The sequence below is a fragment of the Alternaria atra genome, assembly GCF_907166805.1.
Source record: "Alternaria atra isolate CS162 genome assembly, contig: 29, whole genome shotgun sequence".
Lineage (NCBI taxonomy): Eukaryota > Fungi > Ascomycota > Dothideomycetes > Pleosporales > Pleosporaceae > Alternaria > Alternaria atra.
In genome coordinates, this window is record NW_025091327.1 from 3,350,189 (window position 1) to 3,374,054 (window position 23,866).

Genomic DNA, 23,866 nt, shown 5'->3' on the forward strand with positions numbered 1-23,866 from the left:
TCAATAATAACAGATTGTTACAAGCGAAAGGCTTATTCAGCACCCTCGTTGACAAACAAAGCTAGGATCCGCTGCCTTCCACTCCTGCAAATAACCTGGTCACGCACTTCCTAAAACCAACCTCGCTGTAGATATGTGTATCTACAAGTTGAGAGGGGTGCAGCCGAGGTTGACGAGACCCTAGAATGTCATTGTTAGTAAATATTGTAACGGTTTGGGCCTTGCCCAGATCAACTCTAGTACGAGTTAGGATAGCTCATGTACGGTCATCTATATATGTAGCTTAGCCCACCTCAGATAGTCAATTCAGCGCAGTCCTCCCCTCTATCTTAACACCGTCACAAATATAACTTTAAGATGGTTTGGTGACTCTATTACCGTCTGCTCCATATCGCCACAGCAAACAGCCTGCTGGGAGCACAGGTTCTTGATTGGAACGGCGCCACCAAGAACGGCAACAGTGATATCGTTGCATTGGCCGAGGAGATTCTGAAGGTCGGCAATGTCGGCATTGATGGGGATAAGCCCACGGCCAGTCAACTTGTCAGCGGTCTCGTTGTTGCAGCAGTGGACAGTGCTGTCGCTGCCACAGCTATCCTGGCGGGCCACGTTGGTGGGAACGGCAACGGCGACAGCGGCAAGAGTGAGGATGATAGCCTTAGTGAACATCTTGAAGGGTTTTTGATGGGTTGGTTGTGGAGAGAACAGGGAAGTTGGAAATGTGTTTGTGGTATTTGCTTGAGTGTGGAAGTTGTCGATGATGGTGATGATGGGATGTTCGACTTTAGGAAGCCAGAGCAGGTGATATTTATACGTGACGGGAAGGAGCAATGCCTAAAGCAGATGAATCAGAAAGGATTGATGATATTCAGAAGCTTCCGGTCACATGCAGATAGATCAGCAAGACCACGACACAGCGAGACAGCACTGACCCACCAAGTAAGTCATAGCGACACTAGTTAAGGGTACTGTAGCACTGGCCGTGCTGCAGGTGTTCTAGGGGCCTGTGCATTATGCAAACAGACTTTTGGCCTAGTACAGTATTATATGCAATGGTTGAGGTGGCTCTAAATTCTAGGGCAACAGAACGGAAGAACTGCAATCCACGCCTGCCTAGCTCTCGATTTGTTCGCTGTATGTGACAGCCAATAAGGTCATCAAACAATAGACATTTACCTACGGCGAACGGCCACATCGGTTTTGAGGCATCAGTTGGTAAAGAACGCCGTGAAGCGACCTTGATTCATGGTCCCGCTGTGATGGGTTGATCGCGATCTGCGCTAGTCAGCGCGGAACTGCAGATCTGCCATACCACGGCCATGATCAGCGGCTTAGGCCTTGGCTATTTAATCGCTACTATAAATTGCGGTCTGACATAAGTCCTGTACAAAGTATACAAGCTAAATGATCATCACAATAATATTGATTGTTCCCCACAGAGAGAGCCTAACTGCGCAAATTTAAGCCATTATTGGGATCAACGCCAGTAGACCCTTAGTAAGAGGAGCAGGCAACATTTTTTAGAGTAAGGCATTGAGTAGAATGCGAACATTCAGAAAGTTGCTGATGATAGGCTGGCGAGGGAAAAGGCAAGGTGTGCCAACCATGGCGGAGGCGCAAGTTGGCACTCAATGGCTTTACAACGATGGTGATATCTTAGACATGAGCTCGGTGTCTCTAATGGCAAGTCCTAGGTTACCCCGGGTCAGTCATGGGATCCGGGGTATATAATCCCTTCCAGATCGATTCCATATCGGTAGCGATTCGTCTATCATACAATTTAATTGTATCTTCTCTGGTCCTAACATCTAAGACATGTCGCACATATGTGCTTGGCTTAGGCAAGCCCCGCTCCTGGGCGAGGTGGTGTCTCATATTGCTAAACTAGATAGTAGAATGTTGAAAAAAGAAATTGAAAGAACAAAAAGGCTCGGAAGATAATCGTCTTAGAGCGCAAGTGGAGATGTGGGTGGTTAGCAAAAGGGGCCTTCTAAGTAAACATAAGTAACATGAACTCGCATGCATCAAATAAGTACTCCAACACAAAATCTTGTGATAAAAGCTATTGTGGGTGGCTTCGCAGCCTCATTTTTAGTTGGGGTGATATGCTGTTCGCCGCGCATTGGGTGCACGGATACGGTAGGGAAGGCTGGGGGCTAAAATGAATTGATCAATCAGATTGTGGCCAGGCACACTCAAGGTCGCGTTTGGAGATGATTTGTGGATATGCCCCTGTGCCTCTGACGTCACACAAGCGGTAGAAGCGGCATGTCGTGTTGCATTTGAAGGCATCTGGCTGCGTCCAAATGGGGCGAACAGTGCCACGGAAAACTACCTTGTTATCAACCACTCCCTTGTCGAACTCAGCAGGCAGTGAGGAGAGCCTAGATAAACTTAGACCCTCCGTCATGTTTTATTAAAGGTCTGTTGGAATTCCTGCTAATCGGCTTAGTAAATGCGTTGGCCCACAAACTAGTTCCACGGAGATGTCACTGTGATGGTATTTTCTTAACGGCTTTGAAGTTTCTTAGTGCTAAAAGTCTGCAATGAGGTCACGTGCTTTTGCCGATCGTATCGTTTAGTATCAAGTACGAAGAGGCTAGCTGTGGGCGATGCACCGATGTTGGTAGTCAGTGCACTCTTGTCGGTGCATTACCCAATACTAGCCTCTTCGTACTTTCCCAAGATGAATGTCGTCTGAGCTCGATATCTTCGTCCATTTGACTCACTTCTGTCTTGTTCTAACCCACTCGCTTGCGGCTATGTCAAACCCATCCTCATCGAGCGAAGAGAAAAGTAAACGATGCTATAGTATCCTACCGCAAACTTGATTCATTGGCTAACGTCCTACGGAACACAAACCTCAACACGGGAGTTCTTTTTCTAGCACCGTAGAATATCACAGTCGATCTTCAGAACGCAAACCAGAGACTTGAGAAAAGGACAGCAAGGAGGTCGAACTTCATACCTGGAACGGATCAGATGATCTCGAGCATCCGTACGGCTCATTGTCTGTCTCGCGGTACATGGCTTATTGAAAACAGATTCAAGTGGTCTCTTACTAAGAAATGGATCCTCACGGCAACCGTCTACCTCATCTCCATCTTGATAGGTTTGCCAGCAGACGCTTATGGTGCTGCAAATGATTACACGGTTGTGGAGTTCGACGTTCGAAATAAGCTGTTTCCAAGTCTTAGCTGGGCGATTTGCAGCTGAAACACAGGCGGTGCGTTGTTTCCTCTCGTTTTCGTTCCGCTGACGGAAGCATCAGGATGCATGCCTGGCTATTTTGTGACAGTCTTACCGTCCTCTCTGAAATTCCGCTAACAATTGTCGAGGGTGCGTACATTTTTTTCGAACTTCTTCTCTTCGGTTCAGCTTTCGCAAACAACTTCGCAATTCTCGTTGTAACGCGGTTCTTAGGCGGTGGAGCATCTTCTATTGTAGCCAAAATCGTCAAAGGCAGTGTCAGTAATGTTTGGAAAGGTGATATAGTGCGAGATCTACCTATGTCGCTTTTCGGATTGACAAGCGTAGCTGGGGTTGCTCTTGGTCTATTCGTTGGCAGTGCGATCGTTCAAATCAACAAATCTAATATTGGTCTGCATGCATCGTGGCGATGGTATGTACTTTTGCTTCTCTCGGCTATCCCACTAAGATGTTTCCAGGATCTATTATGTGCAGGTCATATATAACGCGGCTTTGATACTGGTATTCTATGTCATCCTCGGAGAGATGCGCAGTGACGTAATTCTCAAGAAACTCGCAAAAAGACTTCGAATGGAGACTGGCTGAGATATCTACGCAGAGTCCGAACTCGATAAACCGTCTATCGCCAAGCTCCTGAAAATCTCGTTCATGCGGCCCACGAAGATGCTGCTAACCGAACCTGTCGCCATATCTTTTTGTAAGCCTAGGACCACATCACACGACTGCTCTGCAGGCATGACTAACGTGTCCGACTACTTTCGAGCTCAGATCGCACACTTGTACACACCTATACATCAATGCACACATATACATCAATGCACCCATACAAGAGACCCAATACTAGTACCCTCCTTGCTTACACTTTCAGTCTGTAGATCAGTTTTGCCTAGAGTATTCTCTACCTCTTCTTCTTCTCCTCCGCAGTTCAGACTTTTGGCGACAAATACAACTAGAACATCTTGCAAACCGGACTTGTACAGCTTGCTATTTCCGTCGGTGCCCTTGTTGGAACTCTCATTAATCCGTTACAGGACTGGTTGTATTTCCGCACAGCATCTAAGAACAACGAAAATTCGGGCAAACCAATCCTCGAAGCACGATTTGTATACCAGCATCCCTGGTTCATTATTATTTACAGGCGGTCTGTTCCTGTATGGCTGGAGTTCGAGACCTTACATTTACTGGATTGTGCCTGCGATTGGAGTTTGCGTTGTCGGAGTCGGTCTTTACTCAGTCTACATAAGTGTTGTCGACTACCTTACAGACTCGTACTAGAAGTACGCTGCCTTGGTGCTATCGGCAGTCTCACCCGTTGTAATACTTTGGCGCCTTCTTGCCCCTCGCGTCATATTCCATACTCACAAATTTGGAAGTCGGTGGGGCTGGCAGCTTGCTTGGATTTATCGGACTCGCGCTGAGTGTGGTCCCCGCCGTACTTGTGATTAAGGGCTGAGAGATTTGGGCCAAAATTCCTTTGACCCAGGACTCTACTTTCGATGATGAGAAAGCTGGTAGAGAAACTAGTGATTAAGTGATCGATTTTGGTGGCCATACCCTGAAACTCGGGCCTGCTGGCGTTTCTCAACGACTGCCTCGAGGGGCGGATGATCGGAGTGTAGTTTCATAATGCATGGAAACTGGCGCCACGGCGAGCAGTTGTCAAATTTCAGGACACGTGACCTTTAGTCCAAGTATCGGTTTGGCCTTGGCTCAGGCCCTGGTCTGCCTACGTGTACTGCTTGCTTCAACTTCACCGCATCTTAGCGGGTTTATGCACCGATTAAGTGAGTCTACAGAAGTCGCTAACTCTGTCACATCGCTGCCTGCTTCACTACTCCATACGTTCGGTAATGAGAGTAGAGCATGTTCTGGCAGCGCTTGCGTTAATGGGAGTGAAGCGTATGCATTAGACTATCAGAAAAGGTTCCACAAGAAGCATTCAGCAAGCCGAACAGACAAAGTCATGGACCTCATCGACATTGTTAGTGTAAGCAAGGGTGGTGTGTGTATTGGGTCTCGTGTATGAGTGTATTCATGTGTGTATGTACAAGTATACGTTCTGAGCTCGATAGTACGCAGACCTGATTAATCATGGCTGGCCTCCAGTGATGTAATGTGGTCCTAGGCTTACAAACTCCCTTCAGGTTCGAATGCATGTTGGGAGCTGATGTGACCGCGGGCCACCTCTCGCCTTATTAAATATGGAGGAATGTATAAAGTGCGGGTTGGAACCGATGACGGAGCTGTTCCAAATGGGCGATCGTCCGCCGCCACAGTGTTGATGGACCTCTGCCCTATGTGATAGGCGCCCCCAGAGCTTGTTTTGAGGTCCTGACTGCTTCACGTTCTATACATGGGATGATGCGTGTCATTTTGGTTGAACAGGTTCGTTTGGTTGAGCAGGCTACTTAGTTGAGCTTGTTGCTCTAAGATGCGAAAATGTTTGAAATGAAAAGTGAAATTCAACGATCAAGTTTTTGTAGGGTAGAAGTTTTGTGAGGCTGTCTGCTAGATAACAGCTAGTTTGTCTGTATAAGATATCGATGCTGTTTGACAGTATTTCTTGATTTGTCCAGTGATGATGGATGTCGACGTATCGAAGGCTTGTTTTGAGGCGGGATGTGACGGCTGTAAGGAGGAGGATTGTTTGTTGATTATTATAGTAAAGTCTCTGCTCGTTGTTCCAGTCAAAACCGATATCCCTCAAAATTCTCTACCACCATATGAGTTCGGTACCTGCGGACGAAGCAGCAATGAATTCAGCCTCTGGAGTGAACTTCGTGATACATCGTTGTAGCGTCGCCTTCCAATTGATAGGACCACTGAAGAGGAAAAGATGTAGCCTTGCGAGCTTTTATGAGTCTTCTTGCCGTCGGCATACGATTACAATAGGACGAACTCCCACTTACGGGAAGGGAAAAAGATATGATGGTGATTGGATAACGCTTATCTGCTGCTATGTATCGCCTTGCTGACTATACATCAGGGGGCGACCACATTGAAATTGTGGTACTTAGCTTCCAGGCCATGTTGAAATTGATCAAAATCCTGGTATCATCTTCCGCGGCCCGCTAAGGTACTCGCCTGACCTCTTCAAGCCCATCAGGACTTCTAGAAAATGAAATATCGACTCTCAATAGTGCAGATCAGAGTCATGGGCTGTACGCTGACTTAGCTTCCTATCTACCTTTCACACCTCGTACCTTTACCGCCCTTTCTTCACACCATCATCTCCACTCAAGTCCCATAATCATCTTTGATAATCACCGCGGCCATCTCAGCAACCATGTACGTCGGTGCCACCGTATGCGCATCAGGAATAACCGGAAAAACGCTCGCATCCACAACTCTCAACCCCTGCACCCCATGCACCTTCAACTTCTCATCCACAACGCCTCCCCTCTCTCTCGGAAGCATAGCGCACGTCCCGGACGCATGCCAAACCGGCACAGCTGTCTGTCTTATATAATCAAGAACTTCTTCGTCGGACTGAACGTGTGGACCGGGCGCTACCTCACCGTTGTTGGGGCCGATGGTGAAGTTGTACGTAGCGAACTTGGCGAGGAGTTTTCGGAGATTTCTGAATGAGTACAGGGCGAGGGCGCGGTCTTCTGGGGTTGTATAATACTGTTGATCAATTTGAGGAGGGTCCGAAAGGCTGTTTGACAATACGGATACGGTTCCTCTGGAGGTTGGCGCAAGAATGGCAGCGGTGAAGCTCACGTAGGAGGTATTGTACTCCTTGCTCGAATAGTAAGGGGAGGGAAGGTTTGGGTAGTAGATAGTCTCATAAAGGTATTCAATGTGCGCTTGGTCAGAGCGGTTCTGGGCAGCTAGTGCTGAGGCGCCGATACTGGCGAGTGTGTCGGAAGAGATCTTCTCGAAGCCGAATGCTAGGCCGACTGGGGCTGTGAGTGGGCCTTCTGCTTCTTTGTATTCTTGCGTTGCTTGTTGAAGCTTCGAATAGTCGTGATAAAGGGGCGAGTACGAGATGGATGGGTCGGCCTCCGCAATGACGCTAAAGTAGATGTGATCTTGGAGACTGTTCCGAGTCAGCTTTGCCATGTAGATCGTGTAGCATATCCCAGCGACCTACTTCTTTCCTACATTCTCGTTAAGAACATACGGCTGGATCCCGGCTTCTTCAAGGATTTCAGTGGGGCCAATTCCCTACACAGATTAACAAAGAAGATTTAGTCGACTATGACCAACATACCGATAACATGAGCAGCTGAGGGGTTTTCAGTGCGCCGGCGCTCAAGATAACCTCCTTCTTTGCCGTCGCGTTTAGCGTCTGACCAGTCGCGTAGTCAATGTATACAACTCCAGTTGCAACAACTGCATCTCCAGCCTTTTCAAGGATGACTTGCTGCACCGGAGACATCTCAAGAACCTTGAGATTCGGTCTGTTTCGCGCTTGCATGTAGTAACTATCGTAGCTTGAGCTACGACGATATTGGTTGTCCATAGTAAACGGCTCATGCTTCGTACCGATGTTTGTGCCGCCATTAAGGTCCTGGACTCTAGTTTTCATTCGTCAGTCACCGACTACTCATCGCGTTGTGTTAGAGTACGTACTTTGGTAGGCCCAGAGCAGAGAGCGACTCAACGAACGCTTCACTCCCAGGGTATGCATACACGTACGGCGGATAAGCAAGTTGCACCGGACCGTCTGCATACAATGAAGCGTTGTAATCCTGCGCGGTAATATTCTCTGCTGAAGGCGGGTTGAACGTCGTAGACTATTTTCGCAACAATTAGCAACTACACGTGCATTTGCAGAGCTGCCGTACCTTCTTGAAGTAAGGAAACACCTCTTCCCAGCTCCAACCGCTGTTGCCCAGTGAAGCCCATAAGTCATAGATACTGAGGAACCTCTCGTGTACGCGAGTCCGTTGATAGCAGAACTGCCACCAAGACACCGTCCCTGGTTGTATATGAGTTGACGGTCGTTCAGGCCAGACTGAGGAAGTGTGCCGAAAGCCCAGTCGATCGGAGAGCCCAGCACCTGAAGGTCAGCCCCAGGTGCCTGATACGAGGCCACCGTATCTGGCCTTGAACCAGCTTCAAGGACTAAGACAGAATGTGTTCCTTCCTCTGTCAATCGTGCTGCCAAAGCTAACCCCGCGGTGCCGCCGCCGGCAATGATAAAATCGAAGCTACCAGCATTCTGGCGTTTTGAGTGTTGAAGTGGTGTAGCGGTACTTAGCGAAAGGATGAGGGTAACACAAACTAAGATTGCACTAGATTGACTCCAGCAAGATGTAGCCATGGCGGAAATTAAGGCGCGATGCAAATGGTTGGGAGGACTATGAACAAGATAAAAGATTCTTAGTCTGCCGAGTAGCGCTTGATGTCATGCATGTCAACCAGATACTGTGAATTAGTATGCATCAGTTCGGCGTCCATGCACATCTCGAGGCAGAATGGCACTGCTCCATGAGGCAAAGTGCTAAGAACGCGGGGAGGCGTCTCCACCTGTTGACGTGTACAAACACTCCTTTTCTGAACGCTCCTTTGACTGAATCTAGGATGGCTCGTGGTTTAGCGAAAGTTATAGTGGAGCTTATGCACGTTCTAAGTGTTAGTTCGGTATTTCGGTTGTCCAGCGCATTTGCTAGTGATCTTTGTAGCCGTGGCGCCCATTCAAGTTCGTGATCGGCAACTTTTCCTGCTGGGCTTGCGGCTGAGAAGGTGTAGATAAGCGAGAAAATCATGGTCGACGATATAGTGGGACGGGTTATCGGTAGATCTCAGGGATTATCAGCCTGCAGGCCGTCGCAAATGGCCTAGCGTTAGTCGGACTCCTGACCCAACGAGGTGCATTTCCGAGCGAGCTATGTGCAGATGTGCAACTCGCCTCGATATCGACCTAACTCAACGGGGACATGCTTCAGTCACACCGCGGAGGATTCTTATACGTTAGTGCGTCACATTTACATCACAGGAATCAAGCTGTTACCGTGTCCGTGCACTCAACGAGCGCGGTCAGTCAACGAGTGCGGGGCACCAACCACCCCAAAACTTCAACCTCATATAACTCCACCACTATGAGCGCACTCGTTGACGCTATTACAGCAATAGAATGTCTGCCATCTGGAGAACCTTTTCGCTACAAGGATATAGCAAACCAGTTTGGTGTTAATCACACTACGCTATCGCGAAGGCACCGAGCTGTTCAAGCGTCGCGTACAAGCGAGGGCCTCAGCCGACGAAAACTCGATCCACAACAAGAGCGGGAGCTTGTACGATATAATAACAAGCTTACAAAGCGAGGTGTACCTCCTACAAGGTTGCTGGTATAAAGTTACGCGTCAAGAGTAGCCAAGAAACCTATCAGCGAGAGCGGGGTTACCCGCTCTCTGAAGCGGAACAGTGACCAACTTAACTCCAAGTGGACCGTCGGTATGAATCGCAATCGCTACCAAGCTGACTCAGAGGCTAAATACAGCCTGCATTTTGACCTTCTGCGTACCGAACTCGCTGAATATGATGTCGAGCCTCGTCACACATACAATATGGATGAGAAGGGCTTCTTGCTTGGTATCACCGGCCGCTCAAAACGAGTATTCAGCAGATGGATGTGGCAGAGGAGGGAGGTTAGAGAGGCCAGCCAAGATGGCAATCGCGAGTGGATTAGCCTTCTGGCTTGTGTGTGCGCGGATGGATCATACTTGCCGCCAAGCCTCGTCTTTCAGTCAGCTTCCGGTAATGTACAATCAAGCTGGGTAGAGGAAATTAAGCCAGGAGAGCACTCCGGACACGTTACCTCGTCACAACCGGGCTGGACAAACAATGATATAGGTCTTGCCTGGCTCGAACAGGTGTTTGATCGCTACACCAAGGCGAAAACTCGACGGTCTTACCGGCTACTTGTCCTTGATGGCCATGGATCTCACATTACCCCAGAGTTTATTGAGTATTGTGATTAACATAAGATACTCCTAGCTATATTTCCTCCCCATTCGACGCACACGTTGCAGCCGCTTGATGTGTGCTTGTTCAAGCCTCTCTCAGAGGCCTACTCCAACGAGCTGTCAGCTTTTCTTGAGAGGAGCCGGGGGCTGCTCCCAGTTAACAATGGTGACTTCTTCCTCCTGTTCTGGAAGGGGCGGGAAGCTCCTTTAAAGAAACGACGATACTCAACTCGTTTAAAGCTACCGGTATATCCCGCTTGAACTCAACGCTATACTTGAAAGGTTTAGCAAAACCAGCCCAGAAGAGCAAGAGTCAAGAGAGAGCTCAACTTCAGTACTTAGTGCCTCAGATTGGAGGAAAATGAGGCGGCTCCTTGAAGAAAACGCCAAGGGTAAGGCAATAAGGAGGTGCAGACGCTTAGTCAATCAATTCACTCTCATTCCATTCGAGCTGACCTGCTTGCCCACGAAAATAAGGGGCTGAGGAAGGCTTTACTTTACAAGAAGAAGCATTCAAAGCGTAGCAAGCCTCTTGATCTTCAGCAGCGTAAGGAGTACTATGGTGGAGCTGTTATTTGGTCACCAAGGAAGGTCCGAGAAGCAGAGGCTCGACGGGCTGCGAGGGAGCGAGAAGAGAAGGAGCTGCAGCTCCAAAGAGCCGAGTCAGCTAAGCTCAAGAAGGCTGCTCAGTCGTACAAGCACAAAATAGCTGAGAAGAAGCGTGTAGCGAGAGAGGCGGCCAAGGTAGTCAGGAAGAAGAAGAAGGCTGAGAAGGCTAGACAAGCAGCTGGACGCGCTCGCCAACGAGAGGCTCACAACGCTGCCAAAGCTCCCCAATTGTCCCAAAAGAGGAAGAGAGAGGCTTCAATGCCTTTCCAACACGCTACCAAGCGTAAGAAACGGGTGGTTAATGCTGCGGGTGGTGAGGAGTCCTTAAGTGGTGCATCAGCAGCTTCACTCAAAACAACGCGCCACGGCCACAACGTCAGGCTTCCAAGTAAATACAAGTAGCACAAGTTGATCGCAAGCATGAAACGAGTACCCCGCCATAAGATCTCGTCAATATAGCTATTATTGGTGGCTCTACAGCCTCAATTTCTGTTGAGCTGTTTTAGTGTTCCGCGCTCGTTGAGTGCAGGGACACGGTATATGTGTTTGCTCGGAGGTTGAATGCAAAGTGAGTGAATGTGATGGGCACAGTGAGAGCGAGGCGGCTTAGGAGCTGTGATTGACGTTCTGACATGCCGGCTTCCCGTGGCACCACCAACGCTTAGCTGAAAGTTGCCTCGCTTGTAGTGGTCAACGCCAAGTGGGTCTGTCCAGTCGACATGATCGGTAAGGCATGAAGCGAATCGCTCCACTTCGATCCTGCAGTCCAATTTCAATATCAGAAGATGGAAACCCAATCAGACCTGCCGTGCCTTGGGGATACGGCGAACCCGATAAAGTGTGGTCGCGCAGTGTGATCAGACGAGCTGTTCCCGTAGAATTGATTGGCAGTCTGTTCGTGGTAGTTGCGACTCTAGGAGGTATTGCTGTATCAAAGGCTGAGGTACGCGCTCTTGTTACTCGACAACAGGTATGATGAGCATCTGGGACAGCCTGAACGATTGGACGCTATCGTCCCTTGATCCTCGAATGTACTGGGCTTTACTACACTGCTTTGGGGGAGCGAAGATCAGGTATCACTGGAGCCTCACCGGAGAATTTCTGAAAAATTCACTCGAGCGTCCACAGGTGGCTGAGAAGTAGCGTGCGTACCTTCGGAAGAAAACATGCGAACGTAAAGAACTGCGCCGGCCATCCCCATGTGTCGTAGCCTCTGTAAAGCTACGTTACCGCAGTCGCGAACGCTTGGATACCTCTTTTGACTTTCAGGGCTAGCAACTGTCCGATTGAGGGCATGGCTGCGTACTAGTACCTTTCCTGGCAGGAATTATAGTTTATCGCAGGACTTCAATTGTATCATGATGACGACCTAGTGAAAGTGACATTTCGTATCGTAGGACATCGCCGATAGCTGGTAGCTGCGCCACAGCTTAAGAAAGCGTCACGCCGCTTGATGGTGTTGACTGCCCTGCATCCACTGTATATGGAGTCTCATCAGTTGGTGATCGAACAAAGCCCGGGCAATGACGCCTGTTACGCATCATGGAATGTGGGGACGCGTGTTATCAGTGAGATTGTTGAGAATAAGTTTGATACGGCCTCTGCTAAGAGCACGTCATGCTATGCTGGCGTCCACGGGTACTCACTCCCAAGCTCGTCTGAGCTTTCTCAAAGCCCAATGCCTTACAGGGTACCTGAGTACGAAGGTCTCAAACGTGGATCAATCACAGGATTTCACCCGAGGTGTATCCCAGGCTTTCGGAATGTGACGACCCTTGGCTATGCAGGTTTCCGTACTGAGGGAAGCTGCTGCCGGGAAGTCCGATGATGTGACCTCAGGTGAGCTGAATGTCGACGTGAGACTCCTAATGAGGAATAATGCAGGTGAGAAAGTGCCAAAAAGGTCATTGGTGGGACGCGCATTGTCTAAAGTAACTAGAGCTGGAGATGCAGACAGCCTTAGAAGTTGAGGTTAGGATCTGCGGCTAGAGTCCAGGCTTCGCATGACATGACGTAGATACGCGAAAAAAGAACATATCCGATGACACAATCACACGGTAACGAAACTGGATGCCAGCCTCGGGCAACCTCACCTTCTTTTTGCGGACTTTGCTTGTCTTCTCTTTCATTGATCAAAACCCCCGACGGGTGTCTCCGGAGTCGTCAACAAGGGTGCCCAACCATGCCGTCGCAGATCGATAAGCGGGCCCTGCCGGGGAAGCGAATATCGACGGGAAAGGCTAAAAGGAAAATTCCAAAAGCCAAAGACGTATCCACTACCTCACTCAGAGGTCGAGCAGTGGATCCTTAGTTGCATTGGCTTGATGCAGCCAACTACGAAGCAAGCGCAGCCTCCCCGCGTACTCCCGTATGGTGGAGCTTGTGATAGGCTAGAGCCTAGTTAGTGTAGTGTTCCTCGGTGGAACCTTCGAGGCTTACTCGGTGTTCTGGGAATCGCTAGAAGCTTCTCGAACACAGCACTACCGGGTGTTTATAGACTCAGCATGAGCAGTAGATAGGAGGGCATCGAATACAATCCTGTTACCAGGCATCAGCAACCTTTGCGTAGCCCCTTACACCCTCTTGGTCCTCGCTATCTGTCCCGAGCGCTTATATCATGTGTCAACAAGCTAAAACATCTTCGCGAGGGAAAAACTCCGGCCAAGGATGAAAAAAGCCAGCAAGATGAGGAAGCAAAAGGGAAAGAGAATCCAGATGAAGGACTACAACGGCCTCGTAGTGCGTCATCTCAAAGTGTAGTTCAACAAGAGGAAGCCAGTACCCCCAGCGAGGGTGCATGGGACGGCCAACTGAGCAACCGTCGGTCAGAACTTCGCGTTCTTATTGTCGACGATAACGCACTGAACACGAGGCTCCTCGGGGCGGTTCTGAAGAAGTATGGCTGTCGCAACATCCAAAAGGCGGAGAACGGAGCCGTAGCGGTTGAGGCGGTCAAGAAGCATCCAGAGTGCTTTGACATCATCTTCATGGGTACGCTCTTCTTCCGGGTCTCCTATCTATCTTTCGTTATCTCTCCTACTACGTCTGCAGCTACCACATTTTTAATTGGAGGAACGCTGCACTTCCTTAGGCACACCACAAGAATGTCTTGCGGAAATTCCCATCTGTACACGACTAGGTTCTGACTAGGCTTACAGATCTATCAATGCCTGTCATGGACGGTTTTGAGACTATTCGGAAGACTCGCTCCATAGAAAAGGAACGGGGCTTTTTGAGACTGACGACTGATGCACTTACCCCGGCTGTTATAGTCGCCTTGACGGGATTAGCCAGTGATCGCGACGAGGAAAAGGCTTACGCAGCTGGCGTAGATTTTTTCATTACGAAGCCTGTGCGGTTAGAGAGTCTAGAACATGTGCTGAAGCAGTATGAAGACAGGACTCTTTGGAGCAATAGTCACCACTCAGAGTGAATTGGGAAGGGTCGCAATCTTTACCTTTATTGCCGGCAGCACGGGGACTACTCAGTCGGTAATAATCAGACGAAAGATACCCTTGTATCACTGTGGTTGACGGGGTAAGTAGTCAATGTGGCGATTGAGGACAGCGTGTCCATCAACCAAGTAACTTACTTGGTTGACATCAGGGCGCTAGAGCACTACAGTGGGCCGGACTAAATTAGTTGGAACCTTAAGCACCCACGCGCAACACTGGCCAATCACCTCAAGACGATCTGCTTACGTTTAAGGAACCGGTTGAACCGGTCGGTCCAGAGGGTCCACAGTTGCTTGGTGCCCTGGTGTCAACCAAGTAACTTACTTGGTTGATGGACACACTGCTTGTCATCTGGATGGTCCACTAGTTCAGATGTTTTCTTCTTTTCGAGCGATGCAAGTTCGGCGTCTGCAGCATGCCGGAATCCCTTGCCTTCAGGATGTCGCTTTAGCTGGTGCCAGAAGTCTGGTGGCGGCAATAGGTCTTTCCGGTGTGTGAGAATAGACTGTGCTGTTGCGAAAGCGTGAGCCACTTGCTGACCGAGTCTAGCACGCTCTAGTCGAAGAGTATGAGCTTCGCGTCGTGCTCTCTTTTCTGTATACCGTTGCGTAGCATGTGTGTGGGAAGAGTCAACGGCGTCTTGTCCCCTTTGCGACAGTCGGATATTTCTTCCAGAACTGGTGCGCAAGTTTTGGAGAGCAGTTGCGTCGGGATCAGTGTCTCTTCTTGGCCCAAACGTCTCCTGCATAGTACTGGCTTGACGTGGAACTGATCCAAAGGACACTGGAGTGGGGTAGGGCCATCGTACAGATGCGCCTCTCGAGATGTCTTGTGTAGACGTCTCCTGTAGAGATGCTACGTCTTTTGAGCCTGTAGGCAATGTCTCTTGATCCCGCGATTCAGCTGACGCTTCTACTAGCTCTGCAGTATCACTTCCATTGGGAAGCGCGTCCTCGTCTGACTCCTGCAGGATCCGCACTCTGTTTTCTTCAAACTTGCTCATATCCATCGTGCTCGTGCGTATGCCATGTGCCAGGATGCCGTACGTCGGGATCTGCACTGTAGTCCCATTTATAATGCGGTGGGCCCAGTCGTCCGCAAACTGTCGCAGCACCTCGACCCCGCTGCTGCTAGCTGTCTTGACGCTCAAGTCTCCGCTCTTTAGCTGGTTAGATGAGATAATCTTCACGCTTGTTATGTTCTCGTTGTCGCTCTGCTCGATAGCACGCTGGACATGAAGTTTCAGGTTGCTGGGGTTCATTGCCCTGAGGCTCTGTATGGTGAGCGGGTCCCTAATGTTCACAATGACCTCACGCTGTGTCTGCACAGAGGGTGCTTTGAGAGTTTGTGCATTGTATGTACCTGCTAGTGGGACGCCTTTAGCTGCCGCTGTAGCGTAGCTTGTTGGTCCGTTCGCCTGCTCTTGTTGTCTTTTGTTCCTGGTCTCTCGCGCCATCGCTAGCGTCGCTCTACCCACCTCTGTGGCGTCTTTGGTCGCTGCCCTCGCCTCATCTGCTGTGTTGCCATTCCGTTGTATGTTCGCTGCAGATTATTGAACGAGTTCTGTGGTGGATTTGAGCTCTTGCTTGATCTGATCGAGGGCCTGCGCTGTGTTTTCTGCTGTGGCTCTGGCCTCGGTTCGTGCGACGTTGAGGGCGTCGCCGAGGCTGCTGAGGTCGGGGGAGTGCTGCGTCTTTAGGACGAATGTCAATGCGCCGCGTATGATGTCGCCGACGAGGTCTGCTGGCAGAGGTTGTTGGCCTCCATTGCGCTCGATTAGCGATAGTATCTCGCGGAGGAAAGCGCTGAGGTTGGTAGCGTGCTCGTCTATTGGAATCGGCCAGGTCGACCTTCGAGGCCACGGTGTCGCCATGGCGCCTCAGCAGCAGTGGGCGCTACTTCTGAGTGCTCGCTAGTCGAGTGCCATCTCTATCAGACGTTTGCGTGCGTTCAACTAAGTCGATTCCAAAAAGTGAAATTCTCGCTGTTGTCGTGTTTTTACGGGACAGCTGGTTCTCTTTGCAGGAATGAACTGGGGCCGTGCGGATCAACACCCGCACCGCGTCGGCTGTCTGCCACGTTTGCTACACCGGGCATAGCCGCGCAGTACGACCGAGTAGGAGACCGTATAATAGATCACACTAGCGCGCATCATCTCGGCGACTAGCCCCACCTGCGCAGGCCAAATACCACTCGTTACCCACATGCGGCGCGAATTTGGCGAGCTGGTGAACCCCCGACATACGAAAGCCGCATTGGGCTTGTGCTGGATCGCGATTGCGCGTCCATACTGTGAAGTTTTGCGTCGGCAGAGTCAAGCTCCGATCGTGACCCCCTTCTTAAGATCAACGAATCAAACCGCGAGTTGGAAGTGATGCACGAACAAGGCTTTTCCTATATCATCGAGATCTGCGGTTCGCTATTTCTCTGATTGGGCGTCCCTGAAGTTTAGTAATCACCATTGACGTCCTGTTGATTCCGCTTCCCGGGCCGCCTCTCTAGGGCTACCTTGAAGTATACCCAATCGATTGATGCCATGATAAGAGCTTGAGCCTTTATCGTCCGCATCAGCCATCTAAAACGACACAGTCTACCTCAACCAGCATTACACGGCCATATGTGCGTGCCTGCCTCTAGCAGTAACATAATCCACCGCTTCCAGGCTTCTCGTTCATTAGGGATGAAGACGAATGACTCGGGTCCTGCGCGTTGTGCTGGATTTGTTCCACAGCCTTCGGATAGTTCTGAACTTTATACTCGACTCAATCAGGTATGGAAGACTCTATCTTCCTTTACAATAAGTCTGACTCTGCTAGGTACTAGACAACGCCGAGCTCATCAATGAGTTCTCTCAATTCTATAGACAACGAACACACGGAAACGAATGCATCGGTGTTACTTCCCAGTCAATTCCTACACTGGGAGAGATAAACGATATGTTGAAGCAAGAGGAAGAAATCCGAATGTCGCTCAAGCGCGTACGGGATATTGTCCTCAGTCATCACCACAGAGCTCCTGCATTCACATCCGAAGATTGTAAGCGTTCATGAGACGTTGCGACAAGACAACTAGAGTTGGTATGGTCCCTTGGTCTGAGGAAAGCCGAAACTTAGGGCTAATAGTCTGCAACAGGACAACGAAAGTCAGCGCTGAGAAAGGGCTGGCGACTTCCTGACGGCGGTGGGCGTCAAGTCAGCTCTACTCTGACTTCCAGAGTTCATGGAGGAGAAGATCCCCTTGCACTCTGATCACTCCATGATCGTTGAGTTTGATGCGTGGAGTAACCGAGGGTATACTAGCACACGGGACAAGCTTCAACAGTGAGGAGAATGCTCCGAATGTAGTCACGGGCCGGTTTTATAAATAGAGCTGTGTACAATGCGTTCCACTAAGGTATCTACTCGTTTCGCGCGATGCCTATGGTAAAAGCTGCGCGGTACCCCTGCACGCATTTACTGTGTGCGTACAGACCCCAGCTAAATCCAAGTCCATCTCTCCTCCATCAGATTTTCTCTATTGATGGCGCATCCTACATGTGATGGCGGGCCGCTCCGGCGATGAAGTGGCTAGGGATGTAGCATAGCCTGGCATCCGTCTGCTCCTGTCGTGATCGTGATCTTGATCCTGCGTGCACGCTGGTTCTCTACGAAGCGTCGAGTTATGCTACTCTACCTGACTAGCTCTCCCCAGCGTTAAACGTCCCCATGACAAGCTCCCGAAGCACTTGCATACACTCTCAACCGTCTGTGGATGGGTTGAACGCTTGCGTTTTCCAGGAAGACGCCTACGTAGCGATAACAAGTCCTGGCTGGCTTGCTGCCGGTCGATCCCGCTTCGTTTTTGCCATAGTACCGCCGCCAGCGCCATACAAACAACTGGAAGAGAAGGATATGACTCCGAAACAACCTCCATGTGCAGGAGGACACCGTAGCTGTGTCGCAGCGAGCTCGCCCTGAGGCAGGTGTAACGGGCTAGAGCCCGGATGCTATAGTGATCCTCGGTGGAACCTTCGGAGCCTCCTCGGCATTCTAGAAGCTTCAAGATGCTACGCGAACGATAAGCTAAACGTATATAGATATCGCAGCACCATAGATAGGTTTTCTTCTTTATCGAATACAATCCTGTTACCAGGCATCGGCATACTTTGCGCAGCCCCTTACAGCTGCTGTCGCTATGCAGTCCATTCTCGTCCTCTCCTGAGATCTCTGCTGTATCCGATCCGACGTCCTGCTCCTCGTCCAGATTTGTCTCGTCCTGTTCGTCTGTAGCCTCTTCGTCAGTCTCTCCATCTACTTCGCTTCCACTCTGGCTGTCGTCAGCAGACTTGTCAACAATCAAGTCAATCAAGTCTCAGCTTCCGGCTTGACTTGAGGCTTGAACATCTGTTGTGAGGCTTGATTGATTGGCTTGTTTATAGTTTTCAGCTTGAGGCTTGATTGGAAGCTTGATTAGCTTGGTGTTATACAAATCAACTGCCTATACTAAGTACTCGTTCTCGTGATCCCAATCGCACAATCGGTATATAGCGTCTATATCAGCGTCAGTTATAGTCGCTACGGCAGCGTTACCGCCCTGATCAAAGCCAGCCCTATGCCACCGCCGTACGCACTGTATAGCGGCTAATAACTGAGGTGAGATCTGCCGTCTCCGAGGCTCAAGGAGATCGCCAAGCTCGCTAAACATGCGCTCACACTCGCAGCTTGAAGCTGGGATAGAGAGCACGTCAATAGCCATCTGCGAAAGGTTAGGGTAGCGATCACGCAAGCCTACCCAGTATTTAATAGGGTGAACCGCAGCGTAGCTACCCTTACTAGCCTTCGGTTCGCACGCCTTCCACCTCTCGTACTCATCCATATAGCCGTCGGTAGCAGCCATAGCGCCATCTGGGTCTAGGAGAGCATCAATTGCGTCGTCGATCTCGTTAGAGATAACCTTTGGGCGCCTTACAGCACGCAGTAAGGTGTTGTACTCTGCCCAAAGCTCCTGAAACGCGCGGTCATTAGCCTCTAGCCACTCAGGTTTGTCCGCCCAAGCGACCTCGCAGTACGTTTTGTAGCGCGGATGGAGTAGAGTTGCAGCGTAGTACGCGGGTGAGAGGTCAAGCTTGTTGTAGTAATCACTAGCCTTCGCCCAGGCAGCGCGGAGGTTAATCGCAACGTGGTCTTCGGGCGCTTCGTCATGCGCGTTATAGTCAACAGCCTCATAGGCTTCCACGCGTTGCTCGTAGTAAGTAAGTATATACTCAAAGACTGGGATAACCTCAGCGATAGCACCGTAATGACCGCCTCCAACGCGACCCTCAGCGTCTTTGCCACGTCCTTCTAGGCGCTTTGTTGCCGACTTCAGCGGCTTCAAGACGTCGATATACTCGGTAACAACTGCCCAGTCAGTAGCTGTGAGGCCGCTAGATCGCATCCAGACCGCAGCCTCAGGTAGCTTGTTGCCACGGCTAATCGCATATGTATCCTCATCTCGCACGCGACATATATGATGATGGGCATAATCATTGACAGCGGGCTGCAGCTTAACAGCGCGCTTAAAGGCGGAATAATACGAGTTCTAGCGCGTGACGACTGGCTTAACAGGCGCAAGTACTTCGCGCTGATTAGGGGGCAGCTCAGCGTTGGCTAGGCGCTGGAACTTTTCAAAAAGCTCGAGCTGCTGCGGCGTTTTAATGTAGTTGATTACGCTAAGAAGTACGCTAAGTGGCCCATCCCCGCGCCAGTTGCGTAACAACTCGCTCTCAACAGCAAGCTCGCTGCTATCGTTGTCATACGCATCGTTATTGCTGCCCCAAAGTAAAGCCTGACCAATCAAGTTAAGAGTATGAGCACCGCAGCGGAGGCGACGATGGGCAGCATTTAAGCCCATCTGCTGCGCGATGCTAAGGACAGCAGTGTCGTTATTAGTAGCGTTGTCGAGCATAAAGTAGCCAACAGTACGCGAGTTGATGCCGAACTGCTGCAGAGTTTTGCTAACAACCTCTGCAATCTTCTCGCCAGTATGGGCGCCCGTTAGTTGGGGCAGCGCGATAGGGAGGTCTATAAGGTCACCAGCGCTGTTAACGTAGTGCGCAACAACGCCTAAGAAGCCGCGTTTACCGCCCTTTGTTGTCTAACTGTCAAAACTGATGTGAATCTTGCTAAGGGCCTTCGACAGATCAATGACAACCTAGGGTAACATAAAGTCGAAACGACGCATCACGTACCGTGAAACGCTTGCGTGAGACGTCCACAACGCCGTAGCTGCCTCTACGTTTGCAGCTTTAAGCATCTATCTAAATGCAGGCCTTTAAAACTCAGAGAGCGGGTAGTTGCCGTCGACAAGCTAGGCGACTGCGGCATGTCGAAAGGCCTGACAATCAAAGCCCCCAAGCTCATTAGTAAGGCCCTGCGATACCTTAACGCTAGCGGCTTTTAATAGGGCGCGCAGGCTACCTTTGCCTGCCTTTATTGTGCTGTGCGTTTTACTAGGAGCTGTAAGGCTATGGCCGCGTCTAACTTGCTCAAGGTGGCGGGCTAAAGTTGTTGTTAAGAGCGTCGTTTCGTATATACCGCCCTGCCCAGCGTCTATCCACTTGCGCTGGTGGCAATAGCAACAGACGAAAAAGAGACGATCGGGGTCCTTGATAAGCGCAACGCGGTATCCATAGCGGTATATCCAGCTTTTGCGCTGCTTCTGGGTGGCTACAGGCTTGCAATATAGCGGCAAACGCGACCAGTCTATGCCGTCAAAGTTGTCGGCAAAGCGCTCATCAGGACCCTTGTCCCTATCCTCATTGCCGTCCTCGTCATCCTCAGTTGTAGCAACCGTCGCGGCGCTGCTGCCCTCAGTTAGTGCTACGATAGCGGCTTCAGGCTGGCTCTCGCGCAACTGCGACTCGGAGGTGGGCGGCTCGGTGGCCTGGGACGCGGCAGTCGCCAGGGCTTTGCGTGGTGATAGACGCTGAGCTGGCTGTTGGCTCTTGTCGACGTCGATAGGCTGCGACTCTGTACCACGAGCAGCGACTCTAGCGCGCTTGTTTGGTGTAAACGCGTCTCTGCGCGGACGTTTGGGGGGTTGATTAGGCGGCATAGCGACGATAGAGGCAAGTATAACACGAAATAACGCGTCGGTATACGCGAATTAGTAGGCTTTAGCGGCTCTAAAAAGAATGTGATCACGTAAAGGTCGTCGCGGAAGTATAGCTAACTAACGTTATTAGTACTAGTATTGGTAAGCGAGACTCAACACCATGAAACTGTTGCGAGATAGCTCACACAGCAAACTTAATAGCCTCACCAAAATTAACGCTAAAACACCAAGCCAATCAAGCCAATCAATCAAGCCTTTGCCACTAAGGCTTGATTGATTGCAAAATTACTAGGCGGAGGCTTGACTTGATTGACTTGCAGTTTTCGTCAAGCCTCAATCAAGTGCTTGTTTGCAGCTTGATTGTTGACAGGTCTGAGTCCTGCACATTGGCGACTGGCACAACCTGATCGAAACTGGTGAAGAAGGGATTTCCAAAAGGCATAGTTGCTGAGTTCTGGTTCGCTGGAGGAGCCGCATATGTATCAGGTCGGTACTCCGACAGTGGCTCGAAAGGCTGTTGACGAAGGGAGTTAGGGTCGAAGGTCCCACTACTGACCATTGGGTTCTGGGAAAAACCTGGTTGTTGCCAGTACGCAGTGGTCTACTCAGTGAACACCAGACTTGTCAACAATCAAGCCAATCAAGCCGATCTAACCAAATCTAGTAAGATCTTAGCCTACCCGAGCTAGTGAATTACCATATTAGGTTAGATCGGCTTGATTGGCTTGATTGTTGACAAGTCTGGTGAACACGCAGTGTGTCCATCAACCAAGTAACTTACTTGGTTGACATCAGGGCGCTAGATCACTACAGCGGGCCGGACTAAATTAGTTGGAACCTTAAGCACCCACGCGCGACACTGGCCAATCACCCCAAGACGATCTGCTTACGTTAAAGCAACCGGTTGAACCGGCCGGTCCAGAGGGTCCACAGTTGCTTGGAGCCCTGGTGTCAACCAAGTAACTTACTTGGTTGATGGACACACTGTACCCCACACACCGCCATTCTTCGTTCCAACCAACATCCTTCAATCGGCACCCCCAGCGCACTACCAGGCGAGGCCATCAAATATACGTCGCCAAAGCAGAAACTCCACCATTACCGCATCCAGCGTCGACGAAGAAGAAGCCTCCACTGACCGGGAAGACGACGTACCTGAATCCCAAGCCAGCTAAATGGCGAGGAATCTTCTTCAAAGAGCACAACCCACCAAGGGCATGATGTCCGCCCCACCACCAGCCCAACCAACCAACCTCGTCCAAAGCAAAATCTTCGGCCAGGTCAAGAAAGGCCACGGCCTAACCCGTGCCGGCGAACTAAAGCGAGGCTGCATGCCCTCGACAGCGGATCTCCGCACTCAAATGAGTCCGCCGAAGCGCGGACCGCTCGATCAAGGTGTAGGTCTCGGCATTGGCGGCTTGTTGCGAGAGTAATAGAACTTTTTTCCTGACCATGCGCGGCAGGGAGTTTACCAAGCTTATTAAGTTTACGATTTTCATGATTCTAAGATTATGGTGGTTATGAATACTCTGGTTTGGATATCCTTTCTGGCAGTGAATGCTGTTTGAGTATGGCGCTAGCTAGCGCAGCTAACTCTGAGCTTGGCTGATTATTTTATGATTGTTTATGGATGATGGGGGATGTGGTTAGATACACCGTTATTGATGGTGATGAAGTGTGGAATATTAGTTTAGACAGAACTTGAACTCAATGTGTAAGCCGGCGCTACTGCAGTGCTTACTACATTCCTCCACTACATCTGAGCTGCATCGTCACTCTTCTACAATACACACAACATACACTCTTCATACTACAATCCCATGCTTACACAATGTACATGCACAACCGCTCATGAATCGTCGTGAAGGCTTCTTAGAGACGATGAGGACGACGCCGAGGATGAATTAGAGTCGCCAGTGACGCCAAACTTATCTTCGAGACCCGAATCTGGAGCGATAGCCTAGCGTGGCTGGACCATCATCCGATGCTATTAATGGCACTCTTTGGGGGGATAACCATGCTGATGCTCGTATCATCAGAGATGTCACATGATAGTGCGCTGAGTTGATGATGGTCGCGGCGTTCTGACCACGCCATGACGAGCATCACGCCCAGAACGCATTCATCTTGCGCATCTAGTGGATACACGCTGGTAGGTATACCAGATCAGAGCCTTCTAACCATACTCTTGTTGTCGAATACGGTGTTGTTGTTGGTCTTCGTTATGGCTGCACGCGGCTGCCTGCATGTTTGTTGTTTCGCAAGAAAACTGTGTAAGCGATTGAAATGCGCGAAACAAATGAGTACTGCAAATCTGCAATTGCTAAGCTACATTAAGAAATTTAAATCGTGATCACAAATTCTAGTGATCTGTGGCAGCTGCCGCGTTTGTCAACTCCTAAGACAAGGGGGTCTTTACCATGGCACATGACTGCCACATGGGATCGCGAGACAAGATCCGCGCCGGTGTATTCGAATGCTCTAGTAACAGAATTACCAAGATGGTGGTCGTACTCCGCTTGCTATGATCGATAAGAAGCTTGAGAAAAATAAGCTTCCACCAGATTCAACAAACAGGGGGTATGTCTAGTTACAGGGGGT

At 50.1% G+C, this 23,866-nt stretch overlaps 3 protein-coding genes across 3 annotated transcripts; 1 reads left to right on the plus strand and 2 right to left on the minus strand.

Annotated features, from left to right (window-relative positions):
• Positions 1 to 141: 141 nt before the first annotated feature.
• Positions 142 to 8,482, minus strand: ALTATR162_LOCUS9378 (uncharacterized protein; the record flags this gene model as incomplete). The annotated part of the gene is made up of 8 exons (XM_043317011.1): positions 142 to 180; positions 379 to 834; positions 6,706 to 7,252; positions 7,307 to 7,380; positions 7,427 to 7,733; positions 7,789 to 7,952; positions 8,004 to 8,043; positions 8,097 to 8,482. 8 exons carry the CDS (start codon positions 8,480 to 8,482, stop codon positions 142 to 144), a joined length of 2,013 nt encoding a protein of 670 aa, XP_043172946.1.
• Positions 8,483 to 13,561: 5,079 nt separating this feature from the next.
• Positions 13,562 to 15,200, minus strand: ALTATR162_LOCUS9379 (uncharacterized protein; the record flags this gene model as incomplete). The annotated part of the gene is made up of 2 exons (XM_043317012.1): positions 13,562 to 13,749; positions 14,516 to 15,200. The coding sequence occupies 2 exons, from the start codon at positions 15,198 to 15,200 to the stop codon at positions 13,562 to 13,564; spliced, it is 873 nt and encodes a 290-aa protein (XP_043172947.1).
• Positions 15,201 to 22,440: 7,240 nt separating this feature from the next.
• ALTATR162_LOCUS9380 (uncharacterized protein) lies at positions 22,441 to 22,698 on the plus strand (the record flags this gene model as incomplete). The annotated part of the gene is made up of 1 exon (XM_043317013.1): positions 22,441 to 22,698. The coding sequence occupies one exon, from the start codon at positions 22,441 to 22,443 to the stop codon at positions 22,696 to 22,698; it is 258 nt and encodes an 85-aa protein (XP_043172948.1).
• Positions 22,699 to 23,866: the final 1,168 nt, after the last annotated feature.